This window comes from Arvicanthis niloticus, chromosome 6 (genome assembly GCF_011762505.2).
Source record: "Arvicanthis niloticus isolate mArvNil1 chromosome 6, mArvNil1.pat.X, whole genome shotgun sequence".
Classification (NCBI taxonomy): Eukaryota; Metazoa; Chordata; class Mammalia; order Rodentia; family Muridae; genus Arvicanthis; species Arvicanthis niloticus.
In genome coordinates, this window is record NC_047663.1 from 25,852,060 (window position 1) to 25,878,913 (window position 26,854).

Consider the following 26,854-nt stretch of genomic DNA (forward strand, 5'->3'; position numbering starts at 1 on the left):
AAGTTAAGCAGTTGTTCTGACTTGGGTGGGGGTGGGGGGGGGTGGAAGAAAACAAAGCTAAAACATTTTGATGGCTTCTAGCACAGATAAAATTCCAAAAGCTTAAATAAATGTCACTTCAGAGCAAGCTAAACCTATTTTCTCCCTAAAGTATGGCTGCTGCTGCTGCCTTGCCAGCAAACAGGGGACACTGCCTTTGTGTCCGTTTGTAGTGACCATGTGTCTCCCAGTGAGGCATGAGGACAGAAGCCCAGTCTGCCTTTACACAGCTTACCCTTCCCATGGTGCCTTGGAATCTCTAAGTGGGTCTTGTTAGATACATGGCATAATGCATTAGCGATCTCTATAATGTTAAACGTAACTCAACAGAATCTAAAAGTTTACCCCAAGTTCCAACCTCTCTATGCGCGGCCCCCCTTAGTTTCATAGGAAATTTATGCATCTTTGACTCTCAGAGGAGGGCAGCATCCATCTTGCCTGTCATACATCTAGGGCCCCTGCTCTGTTCTAGATTCAGTGGTTTGCAGAAATGCAAACAAGATATCGGGCTGTAGTGAAGTTCTAACACAAGACTCATGCATCTGTCCCTATCTCTGCTGTTAACTGTGTCACTTGGGGGGCGGTGTGGGGAGGGCTTTACCTTTCATGCACTGATCTGAAAGACCAAAACAACTTGGAAGAACTTAGTATTACTAATATAATTAGCTTCTCTTTTGGGAAACACTTACTTAGTATTTAATTTTATTTGTAAGCATGTGTGCACGTGTGTGTGTGTATTTGTGTGTGTGTGTATATATACCACAGAGGGAGCATCAGATCCCCTGGAGCTGGAATTACAGGTAGTTGTTAGCCACGCAACATGGGTGCTGAGGACCAAACTTGGGTCCTCGGGAAGAACAGCAAGTCCTCTTAACTGCTGAGCTATCTCAGCCTCTCTTTCGGAAAGTGTTTATGAAACAGTTTTTCACATTGGAATGTTCCACATGTAAGCATACTTCTTTTAACATGATTTTTATTTCCAGTGCTGCAAATACAACGCACAGTCTCGCACACACGAGCTAAGCACATGCTCTTCCATGAGCTATAATCCCAGATCCACCAACACAAACTTTTAAAATTCAACTATTTTTTTTAAACAAACAGTAATTGTGTTTATGTGGGGTGTGTGCTTGTGCATGTGTGTGTGCATGCGTGTGTGCACATGCGCACACAGTTGAACACTTGCTTGCATCACCCGATGTGCATTCATGCAGAGGCCAGAGGTTGACATCAGGTATTTTTCTCAGTTGTTTCACCATATTTTTTGAGCCAGGGTCTCTCAGTGAGCCCGGAAGCCACTGGTTTAACAAGACCAGATGGCCCTGGGATCTTTTCCCCTTCCCACACCCCTGACCATTAGAATTACAGGTGTGGGCTGCACCCTGAGGTAGGTTCTGGGTGTCTAAACTCAAGTCCTAATGCCTGCACAGCATAACTTTACCAAGTAAGCCATCCCCTCCACTGCCAGTTGCTTATATAATCTGAGCTAAAATATCAACAAGGCAGATCCATCTTTAGGGATAACTTAGGTGGGGCAGGAGTTACCACAGTAGCGTGGTTGGCAACAGAGCTTTTAGAATCAACACAACAAGTACAAATCAGAACCCCACTAGCCAACAGTGGTGAGATGGGGTAAGTTACCTCTGCCAGGTCTCTGGATTTCATCTCTAAGATGAGGGTAACGCAAGCTAACCTCCCCGGGCTGCTCTGAGGGATAAACAATGTATCAGAGTTGCTCAGGACACAAAGTCAAGGCACATGGGAAATGTTTGGTACATGCCAGCTTTCAGCCTTTTGATTCCTTTGGGGGAGAAAGTGAGCTGTCTCTCTCTAGGTCATGGGGGTGGGGTCAATGTGAGCACTCTCTCTCTCTATGACAGGGGACAGGGGCAGGGTGGGTAGGGGAGACATGAGCAGTCAGTCTCTTTTATTTGTTTTGTTTTGTTTTGTTTTGGTTTTTCGAGACAGGGTTTCTCTGTATAGCCCTGGCTGTCCTGGAACTCACTCTGTAGACCAGGCTGGCCTCGAACTCAGAAATCCGCTTGCCTCTGCCTCCTAAGTGCTGGGATTAAAGGCAGGTGCCACCACCGCCTGGCAAGCAGTCTCTTTCTAGGACATGAGCAAGTCCCAGATTGCTATGGTTTAGTTTTACAAATTTCTGTACAAATTTTACTTAAAGATCTTACCTTTTTTTTGTGCACTGTTCTGTTGATTTTAGGAACTTTTTTTTTTATGTTTTTGTTTTGTCTTGTTTTTGGCTGCTGTTTTGTTTGTTTGTTTGTTTTACTGTCTTGGGGATCAAAACAGGCCTCGTGTATATTAGGCAAATATTCTACACTGAGCTACATCCCAGCTTCTAGGTTCTGGTTTTCATAGTTTATGTTAGCTTCTGACTCTTACTTCAGTGTCTAGTTCTAGCTGATGCCTTTTCCAGACTTCCTCCTCCTCTTCCTCCCCATCCTTCCCTTCTCCTTTCCTCCTCTTATTATCCTCCTCCTCATTTTTTTTTTTTTCTGAAACAGGGTCTTGCTATAGCCCAGGCTAGCCTAGAACTCGAGATCTCCCAAATAGCTGTGTGCCATGACCCTCAGCTCACAGGATCCCTTCTGGTTTGAAGCCTTACTGTGGCCTAAGAAACACTGTGATCCAAATTCCTAAGGAGAGAAAGGGCTTCCCCCAGTGAGGGCCTCAGAGCCACTCCCAAGAATAAGAAAGCCAAGCATTAACGTGGAATCCATCGACATCTATTTCCCCTTCGAGGTCTTTCTGGCTTACTTATTGTGTTCTCAACTGTATTTTGGAAAGCTGGAAATACCAAGCAGGTGACCTATAAATTAACGAGGCACCATTGTTCTGATTCTGTCAAGCATTAGATTAATCAAAACCAAATGAAAGGTTAGTTTCTTCACGTTTTGCACTGTTAATTTTCCACAATTATTAGCCAGCTACCAAGGTAATTATTAAGCTTTCAGCCCTGTGTTTTCTAGTGCAGCACTTACAGCCGAGTAGGCCTAACCAGCTTTGAACATGTGGGTACCACTCGCTTTACTACCTACCATATGAGGCTCAAGCAAGACAAAAATATTTCTAAGCAACTGGATCCATTGCTCTGAGGTGGAAATTATCAATGAAATGAAAGAGAAATATAAGCCTCATCAGAACTGGCTGAAAGAAAGAGCAGGTAATGAATAGGTAAAGAGAGAGAAAAATAGGGACTGTGCCTTCTTGAAATTTAGAACAAGAAAAAAAGAGAAAAAAAAAAACCTCAGAAGAATATGGATCCGTAAAGAGAAACAAGGAATAATTTACCAACTTTATTCCCAGCCCTTAAGGATAATAAGTTTCCAATTTACTATTTGGTTCAGGAACATCTTCAGCCTTTCCTCCCACTGGAAAGGCATGAGAGAGTTTGATAAGAACACTGTGCACCAGAGATGCTCAAACCTCCTGCTCCTGTGGCTGGATGCCAGGAAAGCCCAGCAACCTCCCGCCCCTGGGAAATCTAAGCCTGCACCAGAAGCTGGCAGCCACTAGGCTGCAATCTCTATACTAATAGATCTGAAAATCATGGATATTTTTGCATTACGTGTTACCTACTATATATATATATATATATATATATATATATATATATATATATATATCTTACAAAAATCCAAATAAAATTGATGCTGTGGGGAAGGTTTGCATTGAGTTCATTTGCCTTTTTCTTGAACAAAACCAGTTTTAGTCAGAAGTGTGTGAGTTCAGGTGCGATAACACCACAAACAGGCTCAAAGGTCTCAGATACCTCACAATAAATTAATATCCCAATTTTCTGTGAGCACGGATCCCAACTCTCATGAGTCTCAGTGAAGCCAAAAGATCTGAAAGGATGAAAATAACTGGGCCCTGTGGTCTTCAAATGCCCTCATACTTTGTGAGCTACTGTTTATACAAAGATCAATAATGATGTCTTCCCCCAGGAATTAGTGTTTCTCTAAATATGTTAACTTGTGGGAGCACTGAATTACCCAGTGGGATGAGTACCACAACGAAGCAAGTAGATGCTTTTTGCAAATCAGAAAAGCCATTGCTGGGAACAAAATGACAAGAGGCAGAGAGGGCCACAGGAAAGGCTGTGACAGACAGAGAGAGTGTCAACTCACCCTCGTCCTGATAATCTGATGCAAGGGGTAGGCCGTGAGTCCCACTCAGAGTGTCGTCAGAGCCGTCCTGGCCAAGATCCCCTCCTGAGGGTTGAGAAAGAAAATCAAGTCATCTACTGGACATCTTGATATGGACGTTTACAGGTGTCTTCAAGTGCTTGCAAAGATGGCGACATCCCTTACCTGATGCCCATGCCCACTCCCGCTAGCTCGAGAGAGACAGAGAAATCAACTTTAAGAACCAACTTACTTGTGTGGGAAATCTTCCACGACACCACCTCCCTCTAGTACTAAGCAACTGGTAGCTTCATGTGGAAAGACCTTTCGCTACAAAACAATAATTTCTCTGTCACATTTAAAATGAAAACCTAGCTGTATAAATTTGCTTTCATATATTTTACATTTCCATGAATCACAACCTTTACCCCGAAGGGCTCTTTCTCTTTCTGTTTCTAAATGAAATGGAAGGACTGATACAAAGGCCTAATCTTCTCCGCATAATATAATGTAGCAAGGTCAATACTCTCTCCTACCCTGGAAAAATCAGAGCAGTAAACAGAGAGAATCCAGTCTGGATTTTATTTCTATTTAAATCACGACTTGTTTTGCAACCTTAATAAAGTTCGCTCTTGTAATTCTGGTTTACAGCCTGAAAGCAACCTCTCCCAGGAACTCCGAAAGCCGGAGGAAGGTAATATTTGTTCTGCAAAATGACTTTGATAAAAGGTAATGTATATACAATACTGAATTATGCAATTAAAACATCGCTAATCTCTTTTGGGTGTTTTCGGCCTACGTTGAATTGTATTTTGCAGAAGTGGCCAGTGCTATTATGATACTTTAAAAGGTTCAGGCGGAGGATGTCTGCTCACTCGGAAACCGGAAGAAAATGAAAGCACTGCAGATTGTTTTTCTTAAAAAAAAAAAAAAAATCCCCTAAACAGAGGTACAGGCCTGCTGGTGAAAAGACACCGACAGCTGCTTGGTTCATTTCACAAACATGAAAACGGGATTTTTCAACTGAATTTAATATTCTCTCAGATACTAATTTCCAAAGGAAATCACCAATGCTAATCTCAATAAACACTGTAGCATTTTTTTGGCCCAGGATTCCAACCAGGGAGCACTGAAACCAAACAACCTGCAAAGAATCTGTATTGCCTGGCTTTAAAGGTTTATTTCCTACAATTAAACTATGAGGATAGGGAGGAGATAAAATGATTTAAAAAAAAAAATGACTGTGGCCTTCTCTTTCCACAAACCAGACTTGTCTTCGAATGTTCAACAGTAGTCAGATGCCCTCGACTGCCCAGAACATCTGCATACATAGGACTTTAGAATAAGCTGTAGAGTTTATTATAGGAAAAAAAAAGATTCTTTTACCTGACACAGCAGTGACTAGCTAAAGCCTGACAAAACGTTTCCCAAGCTTGGAGCATCTAAGCATTCCCGTGCGACTGCTATCCAATAAAAACCTCAGATACTGGACAGAGGGTTAAAACACTCAAATTTTACACCGTGGCAGAGCTGCTGAAATCACATTATCAACAAGAATGTGAGTGAGCTGCCCGGCTAGAAACCTGTGCGTGGACCTGCAGCAAGGAAAGGGGGTTTTATTTTGGAGGCAAATTGAAAACCTTTTTAAAATAGTATATGTTCCTAGCAAAATTTAACATTTAGAGGATATACTGAACACCTCTGCTCGACCATCATTCTAGAGGTAGTTTTCTGCTTGCTTCATATACCTGATAGGACCACCAAGAGGAAGAACCCAGCTCTCCAGTCTAACATCTAAAAAAATACGATGATCAGGGGGGAATTTTTGCTTTTGCTTTGTATTTGTAAAATTTATTTTTTAATTTTTAAAATGAGTTGTTTCTTGCTTTCTGGTGATTTTGTTTGTATTTTTGTTTTGTTTTGTTTTTTGTTTTGTTTGAGACAGGATTTTTCTGTGTAACCCTGGCTATCCTAGAACTTGCTTGTGTAGAGCAGGTTGGCCTCCAACTCACTGAGATCCTCCTACCCTTGGTTCCCAAGTGCTGAGATTAAAGGCATGCGCCACCATACTCATCCTTAAAATAAGTTTTATAAAAGTGTTGTGGAGATATGACATAGCTTGTAAACAGCCCTCCTCCAGTTTTCCTCAGCACCAGCTTCTCCGTGGGTGAAATCTATCTGCCCAACCAGCAAATTAATATTGGTACATTCAAGTTTTATTTGTACTCCATGGAGTTTTTCATTATTGCCTTTCTTTGTGTTCCAAGATCCAGCCCAGCACATAGACTGGATTCACAGCTGCCTTATCTAAAACTCTCACCCTCAACACCTGCCGGGAGCTGCCACTTCGGAAGTACAGTCACTTCCGTGTGATCCCATTGGTTTGGGAATAGTTACACAGGTGGACTTTAAGCAACTCCACTGTGCTGGGTGCCAGCCTGTGCCCCTGTCTACATACGCAGCAAGGAAAGATTACAGCTCATCACTTCCTACAAAGCCTGCGTCAGCATGACAGACAGCTGCCGGTGAGAAAAACATTGAGAAATATGCCTTACACTTAAGTGTGATTAGTTCCCGATGACAATGTCATAAGTGTTTTTACTGTTATATCCAGTGGCTCACCTCCCCTGAGCTCGCACAGAATCAAGCCTATCACGCTGCATAAAAATAGATGCTCAGTGTAATTAAAACGATTACAGCTAGTTGAGATGCATGGGTGGGAAGTTTTATAGAACCGACAATTACTGTGGTCATTTTGGATCGGCTTAAGTTAAAAGGCATAGATAGTTTTTCCTTAAAGCATAGCCACTCGCATTCTCTGGTCTCGTCGGCAGCCCTCACTGTCCCCGTTCCAACTGGGATCCAGTGGGATCAGACATAAATGATCACAGGCTACAGTGGCAGAACAATTAGGGCTTTGAACTCCATCTGCCTAGTGGTGGCTTTCTCAAAGGCCAGCCCCTCTGCCACTGGAGACATGCTTCCCACTGTGACTCGCTCGGAATCAATATATTTCTCTACAGATAGATATTCGAACACACTATATCTCCATTAATCACCTCTGCCGCCTTCAGCCTTTTCCTTTTGTATTTCTAAACAAGATCTAGGGGGACTCTATCAGGGGTTCACCTGCCATTAGCTGGTAATTTGTTCCTCGATTTTAGGTGTCATAAGAATTGGGCACTTCCGCTGTTCTTTGGTATATTCAGTGAAGGTCCTCCACTGGGCACCTGTGTGGAGGGCCCATTGTGGGGGTGATTTCTCTACTGTTCTTTTCTTGGAGTCTGACTCAATTGCGTTCATGCCTCTCAGAGTGATAAGTTGGGGATTTCTGAGGTTGGAGCAGAAAGATGAAATAGCTTTGTGTCAGGTGTACGGTAATTATTTGCCAGGGTTTCTGTGTTGTTTGTTTTTATTCTGCGTTTTCATTACCAGCTAATGAGTTTTCTCCCTTAATTCAGAAACAATGGCTTGGCCACTAGAAGTTGGCTTTTGCTGCCTTGGATTCAACCAGCTGTTACTGCTCCATAAACTTTATGGAGAAGTGAGTTAAACTGCTAAAAACTTTTGTCTACTAACTCAATTCCAAATGGAATCAGAGAAAAATGGACCATGATGTGTCTCTCGTTAGTCTTTTGGCAACCTAGTCCAGTTCTGAACTTGCAGATGCTATTTGGGGACACAGTCAGAGAATGGTGACAATTTTACCAAAGAGATGAGAAGAGACAGAAAAACAGGTTGAGCATTTAAAAAAATGCAATGAAATACAAAAACAAGTAACGCAAAACAAAAAGACATGTTTTCTGCTCAACAGATAAAGGCCCGTAAGTTTTTCTCATGTCGGTGTCAGTCTCTGCCGTTTATCTCTCTTCCAGTTAATTGTGAGTGTGCTGTCGTAAAGTCTGTCACCTGTAAGCAACTATGTGTCACATGGTTTAAAGCATCCTGGACTGTGCTAGGACTTTCTTGTGCATGTCTTTGGATAACATACAGAAATAGAAACTAGTGCAGAACTGTAATTTTTGGTGGGTTTTTGGGGGTTTTTTTGCTGTTATTGCTATTGACATTCAAAGAGAACGAGGACTTCCTGCTCCCTTTGATAGTTAAGAACCCACAAGGCGTGTGGCTCCCTCTTTAAACTAATAAATCCTCACTAAAATGCTATAAATGAAGTTTCCTGATCCAAATCCAGTTAGTTTTCATGCTTGGTAGCATTGATATGGCCAGCTCTTCACAGACCAATCTAATACTAATGCAGGTCCCAAAGCTGAACTGGCAGTGTCATCAGAATGGCAGTGCCTGCTCCCAACTGTGACCACTCACCTAAGCCTCTGGATCTAAAGAAACGTACTGGATACAGATGTGATCGGGTATGTGAACTGTTATTCGCATGTGAATATATTACCGAGCACACCTGTGACACCAAAGTCCGGGGGGAGGGGGAAACCTGTCAATACTTGCAGTATGAATTACATACCATTTTGCACAAATTCGTGCATTAGAAAATGTATGGTGTTTTCCACAGAATATCTGCAAGGCTTCACCGACTCCTAAATATCCATTTGGACTTGCGTGGTTGGTTCTTGTGATTAATCCACATACAGTGAAGGTCTCAGATTCTTCTCTGTTCTATACAGTCTGACTTCCTGCCCATCTTTTCCGTCCTCCTCTATCCATAACTCAATGTATAAATATTCTTCGCCACCCTCACCCCTCGCCTCCAAGGCCCTGGTGGTGAGTGTAATAGTACCAAATGCCATTAAATCTGCAGAATGAATGAGAACCATCCAGGTGAAGAGAGTTTCCATTTATTATTCTTTTAAAAAGTTGTTCCAACTAGGTCTTCGATGTACAAGTAGTCTGAGCTTAAGTTCTGAGGGCAAGTTCTCTATCTTCGGACTACTGCTGTCTACATGGCCACGCTAAGAACGGCTTTGTTAGAATGGAGTGGTGTAAATAATAAGAAACAGAGGCAAATTGACACTCAGTACAACAATCACTACAGAGCACCTGTGAATCTAGCAATCCAAAGGACAGCACAGATTAATAATACTCTCAAATGAACCAAACCGGTCAGCAGAAAACTGGAGAGGAAAATAGCCCCCACCCCCCCACCCCACCCCACGGAAGCCAGTGGCTAAGACAGTCTTCCAAAGTAGCCCCTCCCCCGCTTTTTAAGAAAGCTGGTCATGCAGTTTCTCGTTTTAGCCAGTAGGGTGAGCTGCAGTGCGTAGCATCAAGGCAGCTCTTTTAAAAGGGGAAAGAACCGAGGACAGACATAATAGAGAGACAGACTGACAGAAACAGAGAGTGACAAAGGCAGACACACAGACAGAAAAGCACACAGAGACAGAGACAGACAGACGACTCACAGACACACGCAATATGAACTCTGCTGCCCCTGCCCCTGTCACTTCTAGAAAGTGCTGAGATCTTTAACCCTGCTTAGGCTTTGGATAAGGGCACAGCTCCTGGACATTAACAAACTAGAGGGCTGGCAGCAACACACACAACGAGATAATTGTATATGTGACAACACACACTTCATAAGCAAGCTGCAGGCTGTCATTGGCTGTCCCGGCTTTACACGAACACATTCCACCGACCGCTGTTGTTTTCACTGGTACCAAAATGGAACCTGCTGAGTTAGAATATTTTCACTACTAACGAGATCTTGACAGAATTTTTTTTTTAAAAACCGTGTGAGCCTGCGTTTGGCGGTACACAGATTAACATGCTGGAAGACAAATATGTTGATAGTTCAGCAGCGAGGCAACCGTAACCCGGAATTACTGGTCTGTGGTTGCTTTCTTTCGACCACTCTATTCTCTGTCCTTCACTCTTACTGTAAGGTATTCAACTTCATTTTCGTATGCTTTGGTTTGCAGGAGACAGTCAGCTCCAATACTAAATGGAACAACTTGTATTCTGAACTTTATGCGGGCTCTGGTCTAGGCGCTTCATGTACAACCCTGGGACGTGCTATTATCCCAAAGATGATGCAGATGAAGACATTGTGATAGAGAAATAAAACAACTTGACAAGTTACCCAAAGTTCAGAAGTGACTCGAAGCGGCAAAGTTAGACTTTGACCCCACCCTGTCTGATTCTAAGTCTCCGCCCTAAGCTACTAACTCCAAGGCTGCATGCCTTATAAATCACAATCATCATTCGAAGGAGAATAATACTGAATGGCAGCCAACAACGTGAGTTCACGATAGTAATCAAAATATAAATTACTGTTATTTGTGGTAACAGAATCGGTTCCGCTCCACATGGAGACAGGAACTGACGAAGCCACATGTGACCAGGAAGGAGGTAGCCTCATTCACAGTTCAAGTTTATTGTTTTTCATTGTTGGGGTTTTAAAATATATTTTGCAAGGATTCCATGCTCACAGACTGTAATACAACTATGTTAGGCTTAGTCAGATCAATATGCTGAATTTTTAAAGCCTTTTCTGTACAGTTGTGTTGACTTGTGGACATTTTGACCCTGCGACACGGAAAACAACTCAAGTGGTCCATACCTAAGGGCAGCTGGGAACCTGGCATGTCTCCTCCCGAGTCACCATGCCTTAAATATCCTAGTAGGAGAATTCACTGAAAACACAGAAGCCCACATTTTGTTACTGTTGGTTTTTTTGTAATCCTGGTTCATTCTATGGTCTATTATGCTCCATGACATAAGACATTTCTTGAAACTATCTGGCTAGTTCAACTCCAGTGTCTTTTGCCAAAAAAGAATGAGATGGGCTGTTGAGATGGCGTTTTGCCGTTCCTGAAGGGAATCTGAGTTCGTTTCCCAGCACCCACATGGTGGCTTACAACTTCCTGTAATTCCAGTTCCAGGGGGAGATAACACTCCCTTTTGGCTTCTGCGGGTTCCTGCACATGTATATAAATTGATGCAGAGATTCCTGCTCATTCGTGCAACAACACACATGTACACTCAGTCCTTAACAAGCCAGCCCTCTCACAGACAGCATTGTTAACTTGTGTTTAGTCCCCTGGACCAGAAGTTTCATATGGAACATCTGCATATCTTTTTTACTGAAGTATCATTAGCACAAGCAAAGTGTATAAATCTTATGGGTAAGAGGCATCAGTTGGTTATCCCACAGCCAGAGGCTTTCTGGTAAAGGAAAGAATATTCCACTGTCTGGTCCCTTAAGAGTTAACCCAAATGGGCTGTCAATCACCTAGACAGGAAAGTACCCCACAGGAACCCATCTATTCGAAAGACTTTAAAAAATAATACAAGGCCTCAACCCTACACAAAGAACTGCAAGCAACTAAGAAATGCTGAGACCAGGAGAAATGGTCCTCTCCAGGTAAAAGCACACCAGTTGGTTATCAACACCAAACGGTTAGCCTTGAAACATACACATAAATAACATTGTACAGACTGAGATGGTTATATTTAGGAATATATATGGATATACACATATGCATGTAACAACAATTGATGAATACACACATGCACACTAGATAAATGACAGATAGATGATAGATAGATGATAGACAGACAGATAGATGTATGGTAGATAGATGATAGGCAGACAGATGGAGAGATAGATAGATAGTAGATAGATAGATAGATAAATAGATACGATGGTAGATAGAAAGATGATAGAAAAATGGAAAGATATAGATGGTAGATAAATGATAGGAAGATGGACAGATAGATAACAGACAGACAAAACAGACAGATGTAGAATTTAAAATTTCTAAGTTTAGGAAGATATTTATGGATGGATGGATAGATGAAAGGATGGATGGATGGATGGATGGATGGAGACACAATCTCATCATGTAGCCCAGTCTGGCTTAGAACATTTGATCTTCTGCCTCAGTCTCCCAAAGACGGGGACTGCAGGTGTGCAACACTACATCTGGCCAGAAGCCATCTTTTTAGAGATGAGTTACGATCAGCAACCTTTCCAGGCTGCAAGTGTGTATTACATTCAGATCAGCTGACAAAGGCAAGGAGGGTTCACAAGATTGGTTTTTCCCCTCTTGACCTCAGTAGAGTCAGCAGTAACTGGAAGTTTGATTTTATGCATCATATAAATCTCCCTGTCCATAACATAAATGTCCTTTTCCTCTGTTAGTGACACCTCAGCCACCCGGGTTGTGAGCCTCCTAATGGGCATACTGGGAACCAAAGCTGGGTCCTCTGCAAGGGCAGGAAGTGCTCTTAACTGCTGAGCTATCTTTCCAGTATCAGGCTAGGTTTTTGTTTGATTATTTTTTGGGACTTTTTGTTTGTCTCAATATTTTCTACTCCAGAATACACATGTAGAAGGAATATAAAAATCTTGGAAAGTATCAACTTCAAAAAGGAAAACCATATGGGGCTGGAGGATAGGCTCTGCAGTCATGAATAAGTACATGATGCTCTCCCAGAGGACCCAGGTTCAACTCTCAGCACCCACATGATGCTCTCCCAGAGGACCCAGGTTCAACTCTCAGCACCCACATGATGCTCTCCCAGAGGACCCAGGTTCAACTCTCAGCACCCACATGATGCTCTCCCAGAGGACCCAGGTTCAATTCTCAACACCCACATGATAGCTCATTGCAGTCTGTAACTCTAGTTACACACGGGGATTTAATATTCTCGTCTATCCTCCCTAGGCACCAGGCATGCACATGCACGTTGTTTCTCTGTCCACATACAACATAGATCTTCATTTTTTTTTTAAAAAAAAAAATCCAATTCTCTTGGACAGTGAGTCAATCACCAAACAATCAGTATACTAATTCCAAAGCGAATGATTCCACTTGGAAACCTGAACAGTAGATGCAAAAGAAAGGAAAATATTTGAAAAGGTATCAAAGTTGAGTACTAACGTCAAAGCCAGTGTGTGTGTGTGTGTATCCGCTTCCTACAGATTAATGTGTTAAAAATGCAGCTGATATGAAAAGGTGGGGGGAGTGCCCGAAAGAAGTCAAGGCATAAAACCTCCTGTCAAGACTGTTGATGCTAAAAGGTTGGGCCAAAGCCAAAGGCAGGGGCATTAGTCCTGAGCACATTTCCCTCATTAATCCCTTGAGAGACATAGAGAACAGGTTAGAGGAGTCCCCTTTAAAAAGTAACATAGGTTAGGACAGTCTACGTCTGTAACCAGTGCCTGTGTTTATAAAACACCAGCATTCCAGGGAGAGTGGTAGAAAGACACTCACCAATAAATTACAAATACTGTAAATGCCGACTTTTTCTTACATTTGCAAACACATCATAAATTTAGACCGTGTTTCTTTGTATAAATCCTTCTTAAGACTGTGCTTAAAGCCCCTTGGCATGAAGGCAAAGAGTATTTTCATAAATAGAACTTAGTCAAGTCACTGCACACTCCATTAATTCAAAAACACTTCTCTAAGACTTCAAAGGTAATCCTACCCCCAACCCCTCCGTGTAAAGATGGTGTTTCCTCCCTGCTTTCCGGCTCTGCTTCTTGTAGTTGTCAGGGCTACACGTTTCAAGTATGTGGTGGTCGGGGATAAGAAGCTATGTTCATGGTCTCATTCGACATGCTTCAGACGCTGTATGAGCAATAAGCCTGTCAGCTGAACTCTCACTATAGGCTTACCGGCAAGAATTGTGTTCTCTTGCCCTCTGACTGTAAACCTACAGATGCATAGGTGTGCTTACAGGGTCCCAGGGTAGGGCTCAGCTGGAGTGGATCAGTTATATGGAGAGACAAGAAATATTTATTATTAAAGCTCCACACATGCATCTTCGTGCTCAGCTTTGATATATATAAAACCAACCACGTTGTCTCTTTAAAGCCCCACTTGCTACCTCATGGCAGGCACCGTTCTTGGGTTATCATGTTATTAGAACTCATAATGACATGAAGTCCGTAGTCGTGAGACTGTATAGAGGAGCAAACGGATGCTTCAAGAGGTTAAAGGGCCTGCCGAGTCTCACAGAGCTTTTCTGAAGACCTGGGATTCCAATTCAAATCTGCTTTGAACCTACGTTCTTCTTACTCTCTATCCTACTCTCTAAGTTCAAGCATGAACTTGAAATAGAGCAGTTGATTGCTTGTGTGGTTTTGCATCTAGCTACATGAACCTATGCAATAATCTACTGGGCCTCGTGATAGAAATAAAATAACCTTTACTTTTTAATAAACTTCATCAGGATTCCTGTTGGCAGTTCTGGGGACCAAACCCAGAGGCTGAGCCACACTAGGCAAGTACTGTACATCCTCAGCCTAAGGATTATAAACTTGTGCAAAACCAGGCAAAGCAAGGGCTGGCAAGACAGCTCAGTGCGTAAAGGTGTTGGCTGGGCAAATCTGGTGATTTGAGTTTGATGTATGGATGCATGCACACACACACACACACACACACACACACACGAACCTATATAAAAGTGGAATTCACTCCATAGAATTGATCCCTGACCTCCACATGTGCTATGGCACACGCATGCCCACATTCAGGCACACAATAATGAATAAATAAATCTTTTTTTAAAAAACAGTTTACTTTTTGAAAACATTATTTTATTGGATGTGTATAGGTATTTTTGCCTGCATGTATGCCTGTGTACCAAGTTGCAAATGTGCATATGGAGGCAGGAGACGGTGGAGTTTTCCCTGGACTGGAGTTACAGATGGTTTTGAGCCATTATGTGGGTTCTCAGAACCAAATCCCACACCTTTGGGAGAAGAGCAGCTAGTACTCTTAATGGCTAAGCCACTTCTCTAGCCCTTAAAAGCAATTTCAAAATAATATGAAAATAGTTCATGCTCAAGTTCCCAGTCCTCTCATAGATACCACTTTCATTTTTAGTTTGTCTGGCTTGGATAAAGGTAAAACTCACATTGATTGACAAGCCACTTAAATCTTTTTACATCTATAGTCAGTGTGGCTTCATTTTTGTTAACATTGGTTTGGTTTTGGTCTTTACAATGTGGCTTTATAATAGTATTTTCTTTTTTAAACTTTGATTTATTTGGTTTTATCAATTATATTTTTAGGAATCAATGACTTCGACATAGAGACTTTGGCATTTCAAAATACCATTTTTAAAAAATTTTTACTAAGTAACCTTAGGCTCATGTAAAAATGTACTAGAAGAGCAGGAGAGGTGGGTGGCTCAGGGGCTAAGGGGGCTTGCTGCTACTTTCAGAGGACCTGAGTTCAATTCCAACCAAGTTGGACAATTCACAGCTGCCTTTAATGCCAGCTCCAGGATGTTTGACACCCTCTCTGGCTTCCATGAGCACTCACACATATGTGTGTATGCACACACACACACACACACACACACACAAATCAAAAAGCAAAACGAATCTTTAAATATAAAATAACTAGATCATTTTCTCAGGGACCTCAGCATTGATATGGCTTGTCAACAAAATGTTCAAACTGGTAAGAGACTTCACAGAACATTTCTGCAAACAACCAAAATGTAAATGAGTGATGACTGTATAAAATCATAACCTTTGTAGCCAGGAGGCATGGTGGCATATGCCTATAATCCCAGGATTTGTGAGGTGGAAGCAGAAGGATCATTAACTCAAGGTTATATTCAACTGTATAGTGAGTTCAAGGCCACCCTGGACTTTGAACAAAACAAACAAACAAAGAAAACAAATAGCAAATACATAAAATATTACTGTAATAAATATTTATAATAGCCTTACTGGCTTGCCCAAACTTTTTATTTAGGTATTGTGACATTGGTTTTACACTCTGGATCCTTGATAGGAAATTCAGCTAATGTTCAAAAAATATTTTTGTGACATTAAATTTTGATCTATATACAGTATACTTTCTACATGAAATTTTGATTTGTCTCATTAAAACTGTCAATAATTAACTCATCTTATAAAAAAAAGAGAGAGAGCTAAACAAAATGAAAAAAATTGGGTTGTGCCATGACTTAAGATGATCTTGTCATCAAACTTGAAGGTCAAAGCAGATTGTTATTTAGACAGCCAATCAATAATCATCTTTTAGATTCTGATGGCTATGACTCGAACAGTTCCACGGCAAATTCCTCACAACTCTCCTTTGTAACTAAAGGAAAATTTAAGTTAAAAATACGCTTTTTTTGTTGTTGCTGTTTTTTTGTTCATTTGTTTGCTTTGGCTGGGTGTGTAGTTCTGTGACATGTGCAAGGCCCTGGACTCAGTCTGCAGCATCACACAGGCAACGGTAACAAAGACAGTGAAAAGAAGAATAAGAAGGGAGAGGAGGAATGACAGGAGGGAGAAGAAGAGAGACAGGAGGAGGGACAGGAGAGGCAGTAGGAAGGGGAGGAGGAGGGAAAGGAAAAGGGAGAGAAAGAGGGACAGGAGGAAGAGGGAGAAGAGGGACAGGAAGCGAGGAGGAAGAAGAAAAGAGAAGTTTTCAGAGTAAGCTGGGCTTGCATTATTGCGACTATCTGAAGTCCTAGAACCAAGCCTTTTCTGCCGTTATGTTTAACCTCATCAAGAGAATTTTTCTAGGTTGGTGAGATGGCTCAGCAGATAAGAAGCTTGCTAGCTTGCTGCCAAGCCTGACAACCTGAGTTCAAACCACCAAACCCACGTGGTGGATATGGTATAAGGAGAGAACCAATTCTTGCAAGTTGTCCTTTGATCTCCACCATGGGGTGTGTGTGTGTGTGTGTGTTTGTGCGCGCGTGCGTGCATGGATAGATAAATGGATTAGACAGAGGAATGAATGGATTAAATGAGTAGATATTTTTTAAAGTACAAAAAAGAAATTGTTCCGTTTGTTTCTTTTACATGAAAGTAATAATTCTTAGGATTGTATTTTCTTCTTAGATTATGTTGTGTAAAAAACCAACTTCCTATGAGACTGAAACGTGTCACCTTGCAGGGAAGCTCCTGAAAGCAACTCACAATAGTCTCAGGAAGTCCCTGAAACTGACCAGATTCACTAGGCCCCTCCTTCCTAGAGGAAATAAACCAAGCTGCAAACAAGACTCTCAGAAAAACCAGGGCGTAAAGAAGATTCAACTCAGCCAAGCTGCCTGGAAGGGGTTTATACTGACTGAAACACCTAAAAAGGATGCTCTCCAACCTGTTGAGCTGCCTGTACACTGTGCAGTGGGCTCCAGGTTCCCAGCTTTGTGAGCTGTCAGCCATGCTGGGGTGGGCTTTGGGGATGCAGCTGTCTTTGAGTCATTTCTGCTCCTGTAAGTAATTCCTCCCCCATATTCCTATAAGTGACCCCAATAAAACTCATGGTTTACCAAGTTAGACTTTGGTGGTACTGATACTTTGATGTTTCATGGTCTCCCTACCTGAGGTGAGTAGACATGTGTGCAGTGTCTCCCAAGGAGCTTGTCATCCACAGATTAATCACTGAGGAAGGAGACAGTGGGCCAACAAGGAGAGGGTGAAAATGCATGGGGAAATTCAGCATTGTTATTATAAACACACTGCTAAGAAAGGGTGAACATGGTAGTGCACACCTGTAATCTCAGCCCTGAAGATGCTGAGGCAGAAAAAATGGCAAGTTTCAGGCCCCCCTGGACTATGCATTTACTTTAAGTCTAGCCTGACTACACAGTAAGACTTATATTCAAAAATAAAGTGATTTCTTAAAAATTTGTACTTACAATTTTTTTAGGCAATGTAAAGTATGAGATCATCACATCTGTCTTTCCACACTGCAATGATCCCACTATTACCTAGTCTTCTAGGGCTTTCTAAATTCTTCTGCCATGCCGGGCATGGTCACACACCTTTGATCTTAGCACTTGGGAGGCAGAAACAGACAGATCTCTGAGTCTGAGGCTAGCCTGATCTACATAATGAGACCCTGTCTCAAAACAAACAAGCAAGATATCTCTTGCATGCTTCTGTTCTTTTCATCCTATCCAGGTAGTACCTTGGATAGACCAGTTATTATACCCACCCATCACACCAGTTAAGAACTGATCAAACGACTTCGCTCCCTCACCCCACGTCTGTAGCAGAAGCAAGGCTCTGGGTCTCTGGGTCTCTGGGTCTCTGGGTCTCTGGGTCTCTGGGTCTCTGGGTCTCTGGGTCTCTGGGTCTCTGGGTCTCTGGGTTGGAAATTCCTCAGTTTACTTCTGATTAGTTTGCTCTGCGTTTTTCCCATCATTGTCCTTGTGTGTCAGATGTGACTGAAGTACCACTATACTAAGACTCTGCTGAGCTGTGCCCTGTGTTCGGCTCCTGAGAGTCTCCTATGCCAAAATTATTTTTTCCTCTCAACGCATTCCTGTACCATGCTTCTGACACTAATTCCTTTCTTCTCCTTAGGAAATTAGTTCTGCTCGCTCTCACCGATCCCTTTGCCACCATCCCCTGCCCCCTGTGGGTTTTGGTTAACACTTGTTAAACCCTGAAGTAGAAGGCAAGTCTCTGAATGTGTCTCACAGTCTACCAAACTGACTGCTGCATTACCAGGACAGGAGGCAAAGCTCCCTACAGCTTCATCTTGGGTCTCAGTGTGGCCGTGCCAGTCAGGTGATTACACGGGAGACTGCCTTTAACTAACACGAATTTAAAATAAATAAAAATAAATAGAAATAAATAAATAAACAAAAAATCTTTTGAAACACATGACTTTTATATTAAAACATGATTCTTATATTTATCAAATCTAGCTTTTGTTAGGTATGGTGGCACACATCTTTAGTCCCAGCACTTGGGAAGCAGGAGCTGAGAAAACTTCTGTAAGTTTGAGGCCAGCCCTGGCCTATAGAGTAAATTTTAAGACAGCCAGAGACACATGAAGAGACCCTGTCTCAAAAAAATTTTTTTTAAATATTTTTTAAAAATTAGATTTAAAACTTAAAAAATAAATTTGGCTTCTAAAGAAAGTCTTATGTAGACTGGAAATATGTTACAACAAAATATGAAGTAGGAAAGTACAATTTTAATAAAATTAATACCATCTGAAAGCTGGAGTAGGAGTCGATGGGCTTAAGGCTCAATGGGAAACCCTGCCTTAGTAAATAAAAGAGATCAGTTAAGGAAGACATCCAAGGTCAGTCTCTGGCTTGCATGTACACTGAGAGACAGACAGACAGACAGACAGACACACACACACACACACACACACACACACACACACACACACACACACACACACAAACAGAGTTTAAAAACCTAGTACCATCACTGAACACTAATTCCTGGAAGCATTAAGACTCAGTTTGATGGGGTACACAGTAAGACAATAAGAGGTCCTGGAAATGGTCTGGGGATTAAAGGTCGTGGTGCCAAACAATTCATAATGCGTTCCATAAGCATGACGCAAAAACTCTTCCAGTCTCTGAGGAAGCGAAAACCTCCCTGTTTCCTACGTTGAGAGAAGAAACCCCCAGGACGCTGCCTTGGCCTCCATCCTCAACCATGGCAGCGAGGAGAGCGAACAGAGCTGCGCATGCCCGCTCCGAGTACTCGAAGTTTCAGAAACATTCCAACTTTGAACCTTTTACAAATGTGTCCTAATCTCATCCTTTATTTTTAATTTTGTACACAGCTGTCTGGTGTGCTTCTCAGAATCGCGCCAGATGCTGGGTTCATCACGAAAAGGCAGGAAAACAATGGTCGGGAAGCAATTAGAAGCTGTGAGGCTGCAGCGAGGCTCATATTAAAATGTGATAGCGCTGTTCTAGTGGGAATTCCAACATGGCTCCAGTTCTGACATTTCTCTGCTGCCAGACAGTCTGTGTGGAAGGACACGGTGACAGAGGATAGAACGCACGAGAATTTATTTCTGGGGCAAATGAAGGATTAGCCGAGTTGGAACCCACCCAAGGATTTTATTATGGACTTGGCCGCTGTTCTATTTGAATGTTGCAGGCTCCTGTTGGTATCTAACACAACTCAAGGAATAAAGGCATGTTATTGCTCTGCTTCCATAAAATAATCCGGCAGCCATACAAGGCATGGCACCTCTTGTTGCTGAAATAGCAGGGCAGGGGGGCCCAGTGGGGTGAAGGTTAATTAAACACTCCACTGACTTTGCTCAGAAATGGCCAGTCATGCTCCGTGGAGAGGATTACAAGATACAATGAAACCATGGACACATTCTTAACATAAAACTACTTATGGTTAAGGAGTACTCACCTGGGGGCTGAAAATCCCAACAGTACCTAAAATACAAAAGGGAAGAGTGACAATCAGTCAAACTTGAACGTCTCAATTTTGGTTAATATACCATGTCTGTAGAACAAATGCAAAAAAGCTTGCTCAACGGTCTTTGGCAACCAGAGCTTGGCTTTCTTTTAAGAAAAGCAAGTTGCCCTTGATGTTTTCAAGATCCTTAATGGTTTAAAAGCCGCATCACTGTGCTGTAACAACTAAGCAAAGTGCCTTTTAAAAATTGGGGATGGGGGGCTGGAGAGGTGGCTCAGTGGTTAAAAGCACTGGCTGCTCTTTCAGAGGACCGGGGTTCAATTCCCAGCTCACACATGTCTGTAACTCCAGTTCCAGGGCTTCTGACACGCAGATATACATGCAGGCAAAACATCAATGCACATAAAATAAAAATAAATTAAAACAGAAACTGGGGATGACCTAGGAAGGAAAGCTCATGATGGCTCACAGTTTGAGCAAGATGGCTCTTTACTGAGACACCTGTCCTGTGGGTCACAGTACCATTAGCACCATCTGCCTGGGCAGCAAACCCTAGCGGTACTCCTGTGGTTATAACCACCTAAACCCCAGTACCAAGAACACATCCTCAGCTGCACTCACTCCTAAACAGATGAGGCCGGGACCGTAGAATCAGAGTTGTCTAACACTGGCAGTCGAGGAGCCAAGAAATGAAGCAGGCCCTTGCAATCCACAGTACTTTCTCCTACCCTCTCACTGTGAAATGACTGGCTAACCAATAACCCTTGAGGTCTTAAGTAGTGAACAGCCATGATGGAAGGGACCACTTGTAAATCACTTCTGTGGCACCTGAGGTACATTTTTCCTCCAACAGAAACAATGTCACTTATGATGGTTACCCACAAAAGCCTATTTAGTGCCTTCACAGGAAACTTACATTATTCTGTATTGATTTTCCTCTAGGGGATAGCCGCCCTTCCTCTCAGCCTGGCCCTTCCCATCAGTCTGTGTGCTCTTGTGAAGTGAAGCACACCCTCCCTTCATCCCTTCAACCTCTCCATCTCCTGTCCCCTTTTCTTCATGTTAGAGTGCAATATGCAATATGCTTGCTCTCCTCACGTTCTCTCCTTCCCCAGCCTACTCCATCAGGCTCCCCAGCCTACTCCATCAGACTCATGGGAACTACGCCTTAATTCTTGGAACAGACATAGAGATGTCCACACCACAAAGTAGGATGGATGTTTTTCTACTCTCATCTTGGCCTCTTGGGAATCTGCATCCGAGCCTTTCTAGGAGGAAAAGTGAACGTTTTAAATCAAATTCTTAATCAAATCACCAGGGTCCATAACCACAGAAAGTTCAGGGAAAGGCCATACTTGGGTGGCAATGATGTCTCCCAGTGTCAGCATGACTAAAATTAGGTTTGGCTACGTTAGGAAGATCACCTCACATCTAGACAGTTTCTTCACTCCTGAAAACGGATGCAGCGAGAGACCAGAGGGGAAGAGGCTGTTTTGAGGGACACTAGTAGAGGAGGCGAAATCGGAGCAGGAAGCTCGTGTTTGCTTTTCCCAGACCCGGTCTGATCTGATCATTGGGTGAAAGGGAATATAAAATAACAGGCTATCGAGGGGGCAAAGGAAGTCCAGGGTGGTGGAAGGGGGAGCAGAGAGGTGGGAAGCCAGAGGTGGGAGGCAGGAGGCTTCTGCATCCGGGAAGAAAGGGTGTCCTCTAGTGTAAGGCACACGCACACTAGGGCTGGCAGACATTTAATTCAGTTGTGTGTAACTGTACGGTGGGTGGGTCTCTACCTAGCAGGGTGCAGCTGACAACGGCACAAACGTCCTTCCTGTGAAACGGATGGCTTACTTACTTTTCTCAGCACCATGACCGAACACATAACAAGAAGCCATTGAAGGAAGGAAACATTGCTTTTGGCTTATGGTTTGAGGGAGACCAGCTCGGGGAGGGATGACACTGAACCAAGCAGCAAGCGGGAGCACCAAGGCAGCAGAGAGCTTGGCATAAATGGCCAGGGCTGCCATCTTCCAAGGATTGGCCCCTAGTGCCTTACTTCTACCAGCAGACCTCTTAAAGGGTCTGTGACCACCCCACGGTGTTAGGACACATGAGCCTGTGGAGGACATTTCACACACACATCAAAGCCACAACCAAGCAAGCAAATCATCAGGCACCGAGCACCTTTCCAACTTCCGATAACTCTGTCGTCTCTTGAAGCATTGCTCTAGTGCCTGGTTTTTCCCGTTACTCATCTTCTAATTAAACATAAAAAGAAATGATGGGACAGGGGGGGAGGGGTGCAGTGATGGCTTGGCAGTTAACAGCACTGGCCGATCTTTCAGAGGACCATGGTTTGAGTTACAGCACCGACATGGTGGCTCAACAAGCATCTACAGCTTCAGATCCAAGATGAAATGGGTATCACTCTGGCCTCTGTCCGTATCAGACATGCTCTTCATACACACACAGACATGCAGGGCAAAACACCCATACACATAAAAAGCAAAACAATAACTAATGACAACAAAAAATATTGAAAACACAAGCATACATATGTGCAGGTGAAACACTCCCACACATAATATAAAATAAAAAAGACTGGTATAAATACACACACACACACACACACACACACACACACCTCTTTCCAAAATGTTACTGACAACAATAGACATTACTCTTATTTGTTGGATTGGGGTGGGTCAGAAACAGAGTAACCATGTTTTAAAAGGCTGACTAGAAGCAAACAATTAAATAATTACAGCACGTTGTTAGTGTTTTTGGTGCCTCGTTTTCCCACTACACCACCATCTGTTTTCAGTTCCTTCCTCTAGTATGGCCAGGTTTCCTGGTTTCTCTTGTTAGTCAAGAAGACAGACCATGTAATAAGTTCACGTAAAGTTGGGAGTGTGTGTCTGCCAATAGTAACTATCCTAAGAAAGTCCTCGACAGAGAAACAGTCCCTTTAACAGGAACACATGAGGAAGCTGTCTTACATAGTTGACATTAAATAGCAGAATCAACTTTATCTTTGATAATGCTGTAATTAAACATCTTTGTCAAACTTCCATCGATGTGTGAGTTTGGCAAGGTGTTGTTACATACAGTTACACAGACCTATAACACCGGTTACAAGGGACTAAGAAAGGGGGATCCTAAATTTGAGGCCAGCTCAGCTACATAGCGAGACCCTGTCCTAACAACAACAAAGGCTAGAGGGATATCTCAGCAGGTAAAAAGCCCTGTCTGCTCTTCCAGAGGACCCTAGTTCGATTCCCAACACCCACATAGCAGCTCACAACTGTCTATAATTTCCACCCCAGGGAATCCAATGCCCTCTTCTGACCTTGAAGTCACCAGACACGCCCATGATGCACAGACATGCAGACAACAAAATACTCATGTCCATACGCTAATAAAACAATAATTTAAGGTCCTTAACAAGAGTAACTACAAAAACAAAAAAAGAGGAGTAGATTACAAGGATCTAATTAATGTGCAGTTGGGACTCAGGTTAACAAAACTATATTACGGAACTAGAAGTTTCTCAGAGAGTAAGTCTGACACATTCTCACCATAAAAGCACCTGTGGGTGGGAGTGGTCGGGTGGGCTAATTGACTTGTGTGCTGTGCTAACCACCCCGCCGTGTGTACGTGCATATCAAATCATCTTGTACATTTTAAATGTATTAGTAATAGTATTACTTTTTAAAAAAAATCTAGTGAAACTCATGTGTTGAACTTGGGAGTGAACATTGCTTCTTTTCTTTGCTATCCTGTTCTTTCTTCCTTTCTTCCTCCTCCAACTATTATGAATACAGTAATCTAAAGGCAGTGCGCTTAAAAAAAACAGGAGCAAACACAGCAAAGCCACTTACTTTCCACAGAGGACATCTTGAGGTTTTTTTTTTTTTTTTTTGTTTTGTTTTGTTTTGTTTTGTTTTGTTTTTGAGTCTTGTCTCACATGGCTCGAGCTAGCCTCAAACTCCCTAGGTAGTCAAAGATGACCTTGAACTACTGATCCCCTGCCTCCGTTTCTGGGGTGATAAGGATACTACTATACCAAGCGCCATGCTGAACAAACCCAGGGCCTTTCTTTGTTCATGCTCGACAGGAGCTCTACCAACTGAACTCTACCCCTAGGCCCAGAAAGCACTCCTAAAAGGAAACTATAAAATATCAGCAATGTCAACCCTCAAGAAAGGGCCCCAGCCTATTGTCTGCTGGACACATTTAAGGTCTTCATCTTGTCTTGTTACACGTATCCCGTGGTTGGTCTTCATCACAGTCTAGAGAGTTCTGTGCTATGTGGGAAACATTTAGTTAAACCCGGGCGACATCTTCCAATTCTTAGACTCTGCTCTGGAAACAATTCTCTTTGAGCCAGAGAGTACAAGCAATCTGGAGCTAAATGTTTTAAACCAAGATATAAAGAAGGGGACAGGAGGGAAAGCACATAAATGTGCGCACACACAGAGTTTATGTCTAGCCCAAAACCCTCTGAGAATTTCCTATCAGGCCTGTGCAGAGAGATAACAAACACTTCTTTAATCTTCTCTCTGAACCTTCAGCTTCTATAGGAAAGGGAAGCCATCACTCTTCTGCAATATCCACACTCAGCCTCACCAGGTCCATGCAAATGAAATTTGGAACTGATGGGGGGGGGGGAAAGACATGTACGGCGTGAGCAGAAAGACGATGCTGTGCCACATTGATGGTGATTATTTTCACGTTCCGTACAAACAAACCTGTCCTCACATTGAGCTGGCCCGCAGAATAGTCTTTTCATTTTGCATGCAAAAATTAAATTACATGCATGGTTTGGGACTGGAGAGATGTCTCGGCCGTGAAGAGCATATGCTGCTCTTCCAAAAGACCCAGGTTCAATTCCCAGCCCCCACAAAGTGGCTCACGAGCATCTGTAACTCCAGTCCCAAGGGAGCCAACACCCTTTGGCTGTTGCTAGTATCAGATATGCAAATGGTACACAGACCCAGATGTAAACAAGTCACTCACATGCATAGAAAGAAAACAAATTTAAAATACATACATGGTATTTTAAATACAGCAAAGTTTGCTGCTTGGGATTTTTAAATTAAAGATATTAGCAAGTGAACTTCGGTTTGAGGACAGATACGCAAGCAAACAGAGCTTATGGTGTTGACAGAAACCAGAGCCCCAGGAGTCACCACACTGGTAGCAATGATGATGAATAGAACGATGCTACGATCTGTTCACGGTGTTTTTCAATGTTTTTCTTCTATTATTAAGCCCATTTTATAAATGAAAATAAGGAATGAGGTAAACACAATTTCCAAGCCTAGCATATCTCTCTCTCTCTCTCTCTCTCTCTCTCTCTCTCTGTGTGTGTGTGTGTGTGTGTGTGTGTGTGTGTGTGTGCGCGCGCGCGCGCGCGCAGCTCAGGCTGACCTACAGTTCACTACATACTCCAGGCTAACCTTGAACTTGTGGGATCACAGGTGTGTACCAGCATACCCAGCACAGCAATTGGCTCCTAAACAAACATTTTAATAATAATAATAATAAAAAAACTATAAATATGCTTTTCTAAATTGCCACCTTAATCCACAGGATACATTACTAGATTTCTGCTGAAAATGGAGCAATTGACTCTAAACCATTAGTTTGGGTCAAGGAGAATCGGTCAGATTCTTGACCACAAAGCCAAGCAATAAACGTGGTTATGGAGAAAAACTACTGAGCGCTTTCGTCTCTTGACCAGGTAATTAGCCAGATCCTGTTACAGGAGGGAGACAAACAACTCTGAGTACCCTAATATTGTTGAAACTACCTCAGAAGGAAAAATAATTTCATTTTCTAATGATAATAAAATAACATACAAACTCAGTACTTAATGTACGCTAAGCATTATGCGAGGCATACAATTCACATATTTTATTTAATCTTCATAGTAACCTTGAGAAGTCAGTACATTATTAACTTCTTGTTTTAAAACTATCTCTCCCTCCCCTGTTTCCCCCCTCAATGGTATGTGTCCTCAGGCATGGGGAGGTCGGAAGAAGTCTTGGGAGCCAGCTCTTACCTTCTCCCTTTGACTGGAAGCAGGTCTCCTCTTTTTCTTAGTCTGATGCAGACTCCAGACTAGGTGGCCCTCAAACTTCCAGACAATTCCTGCCTCTGTGCCCCGTCTCCCTGAAGGAGTTCTGGGATTATAGCATCTAGCTCTGGACTTGGGCTCCACGCAGCCACACCCAGGCCTGCCAGCTTGCAGAGCGAGCACTAGTGCCCACTGAACTTCCTCCCTGGCATCCATTATACCCACGTTACAGATGAAAACAAGACTCAGGACTCAGGAGACTCAAACATTTGACTAAGATGCCCCAGCCTTTAAGGGACAGAAGCAAGATTTGTATCCATCTCTAATTGTTCTAGAGCCCAAGCTCCGGAAATTGACATCTGCTGCTTTTTTAGAAGTTACGATGAAAAAAAAAAAAAAAAAAACAGAGTTTAAGGGATGGTTACAACTGCTCTATTAGGGAGTAGGGGGTAGGGAAGGGGGTTGGAGGGATGTGTATAGGGTGATTATAGGGTGATTAGA

At 42.7% G+C, this 26,854-nt stretch overlaps 1 protein-coding gene across 1 annotated transcript in view; it reads right to left on the reverse strand.

The window, feature by feature from the left end:
- Positions 1-26,854, reverse strand: part of Skap1 (src kinase associated phosphoprotein 1) — a 294,139-nt gene that overhangs the window by 217,036 nt on the left and 50,249 nt on the right. Inside the window, exons 3-4 of the mRNA XM_076935898.1 lie at positions 20,266-20,291; positions 4,188-4,271 (exon numbers count right to left, since the gene is read on the reverse strand). Coding sequence (XP_076792013.1) covers positions 4,188-4,271; positions 20,266-20,291 — 110 coding nt within the window. The remainder of the gene's footprint in view (positions 1-4,187; positions 4,272-20,265; positions 20,292-26,854) is intronic.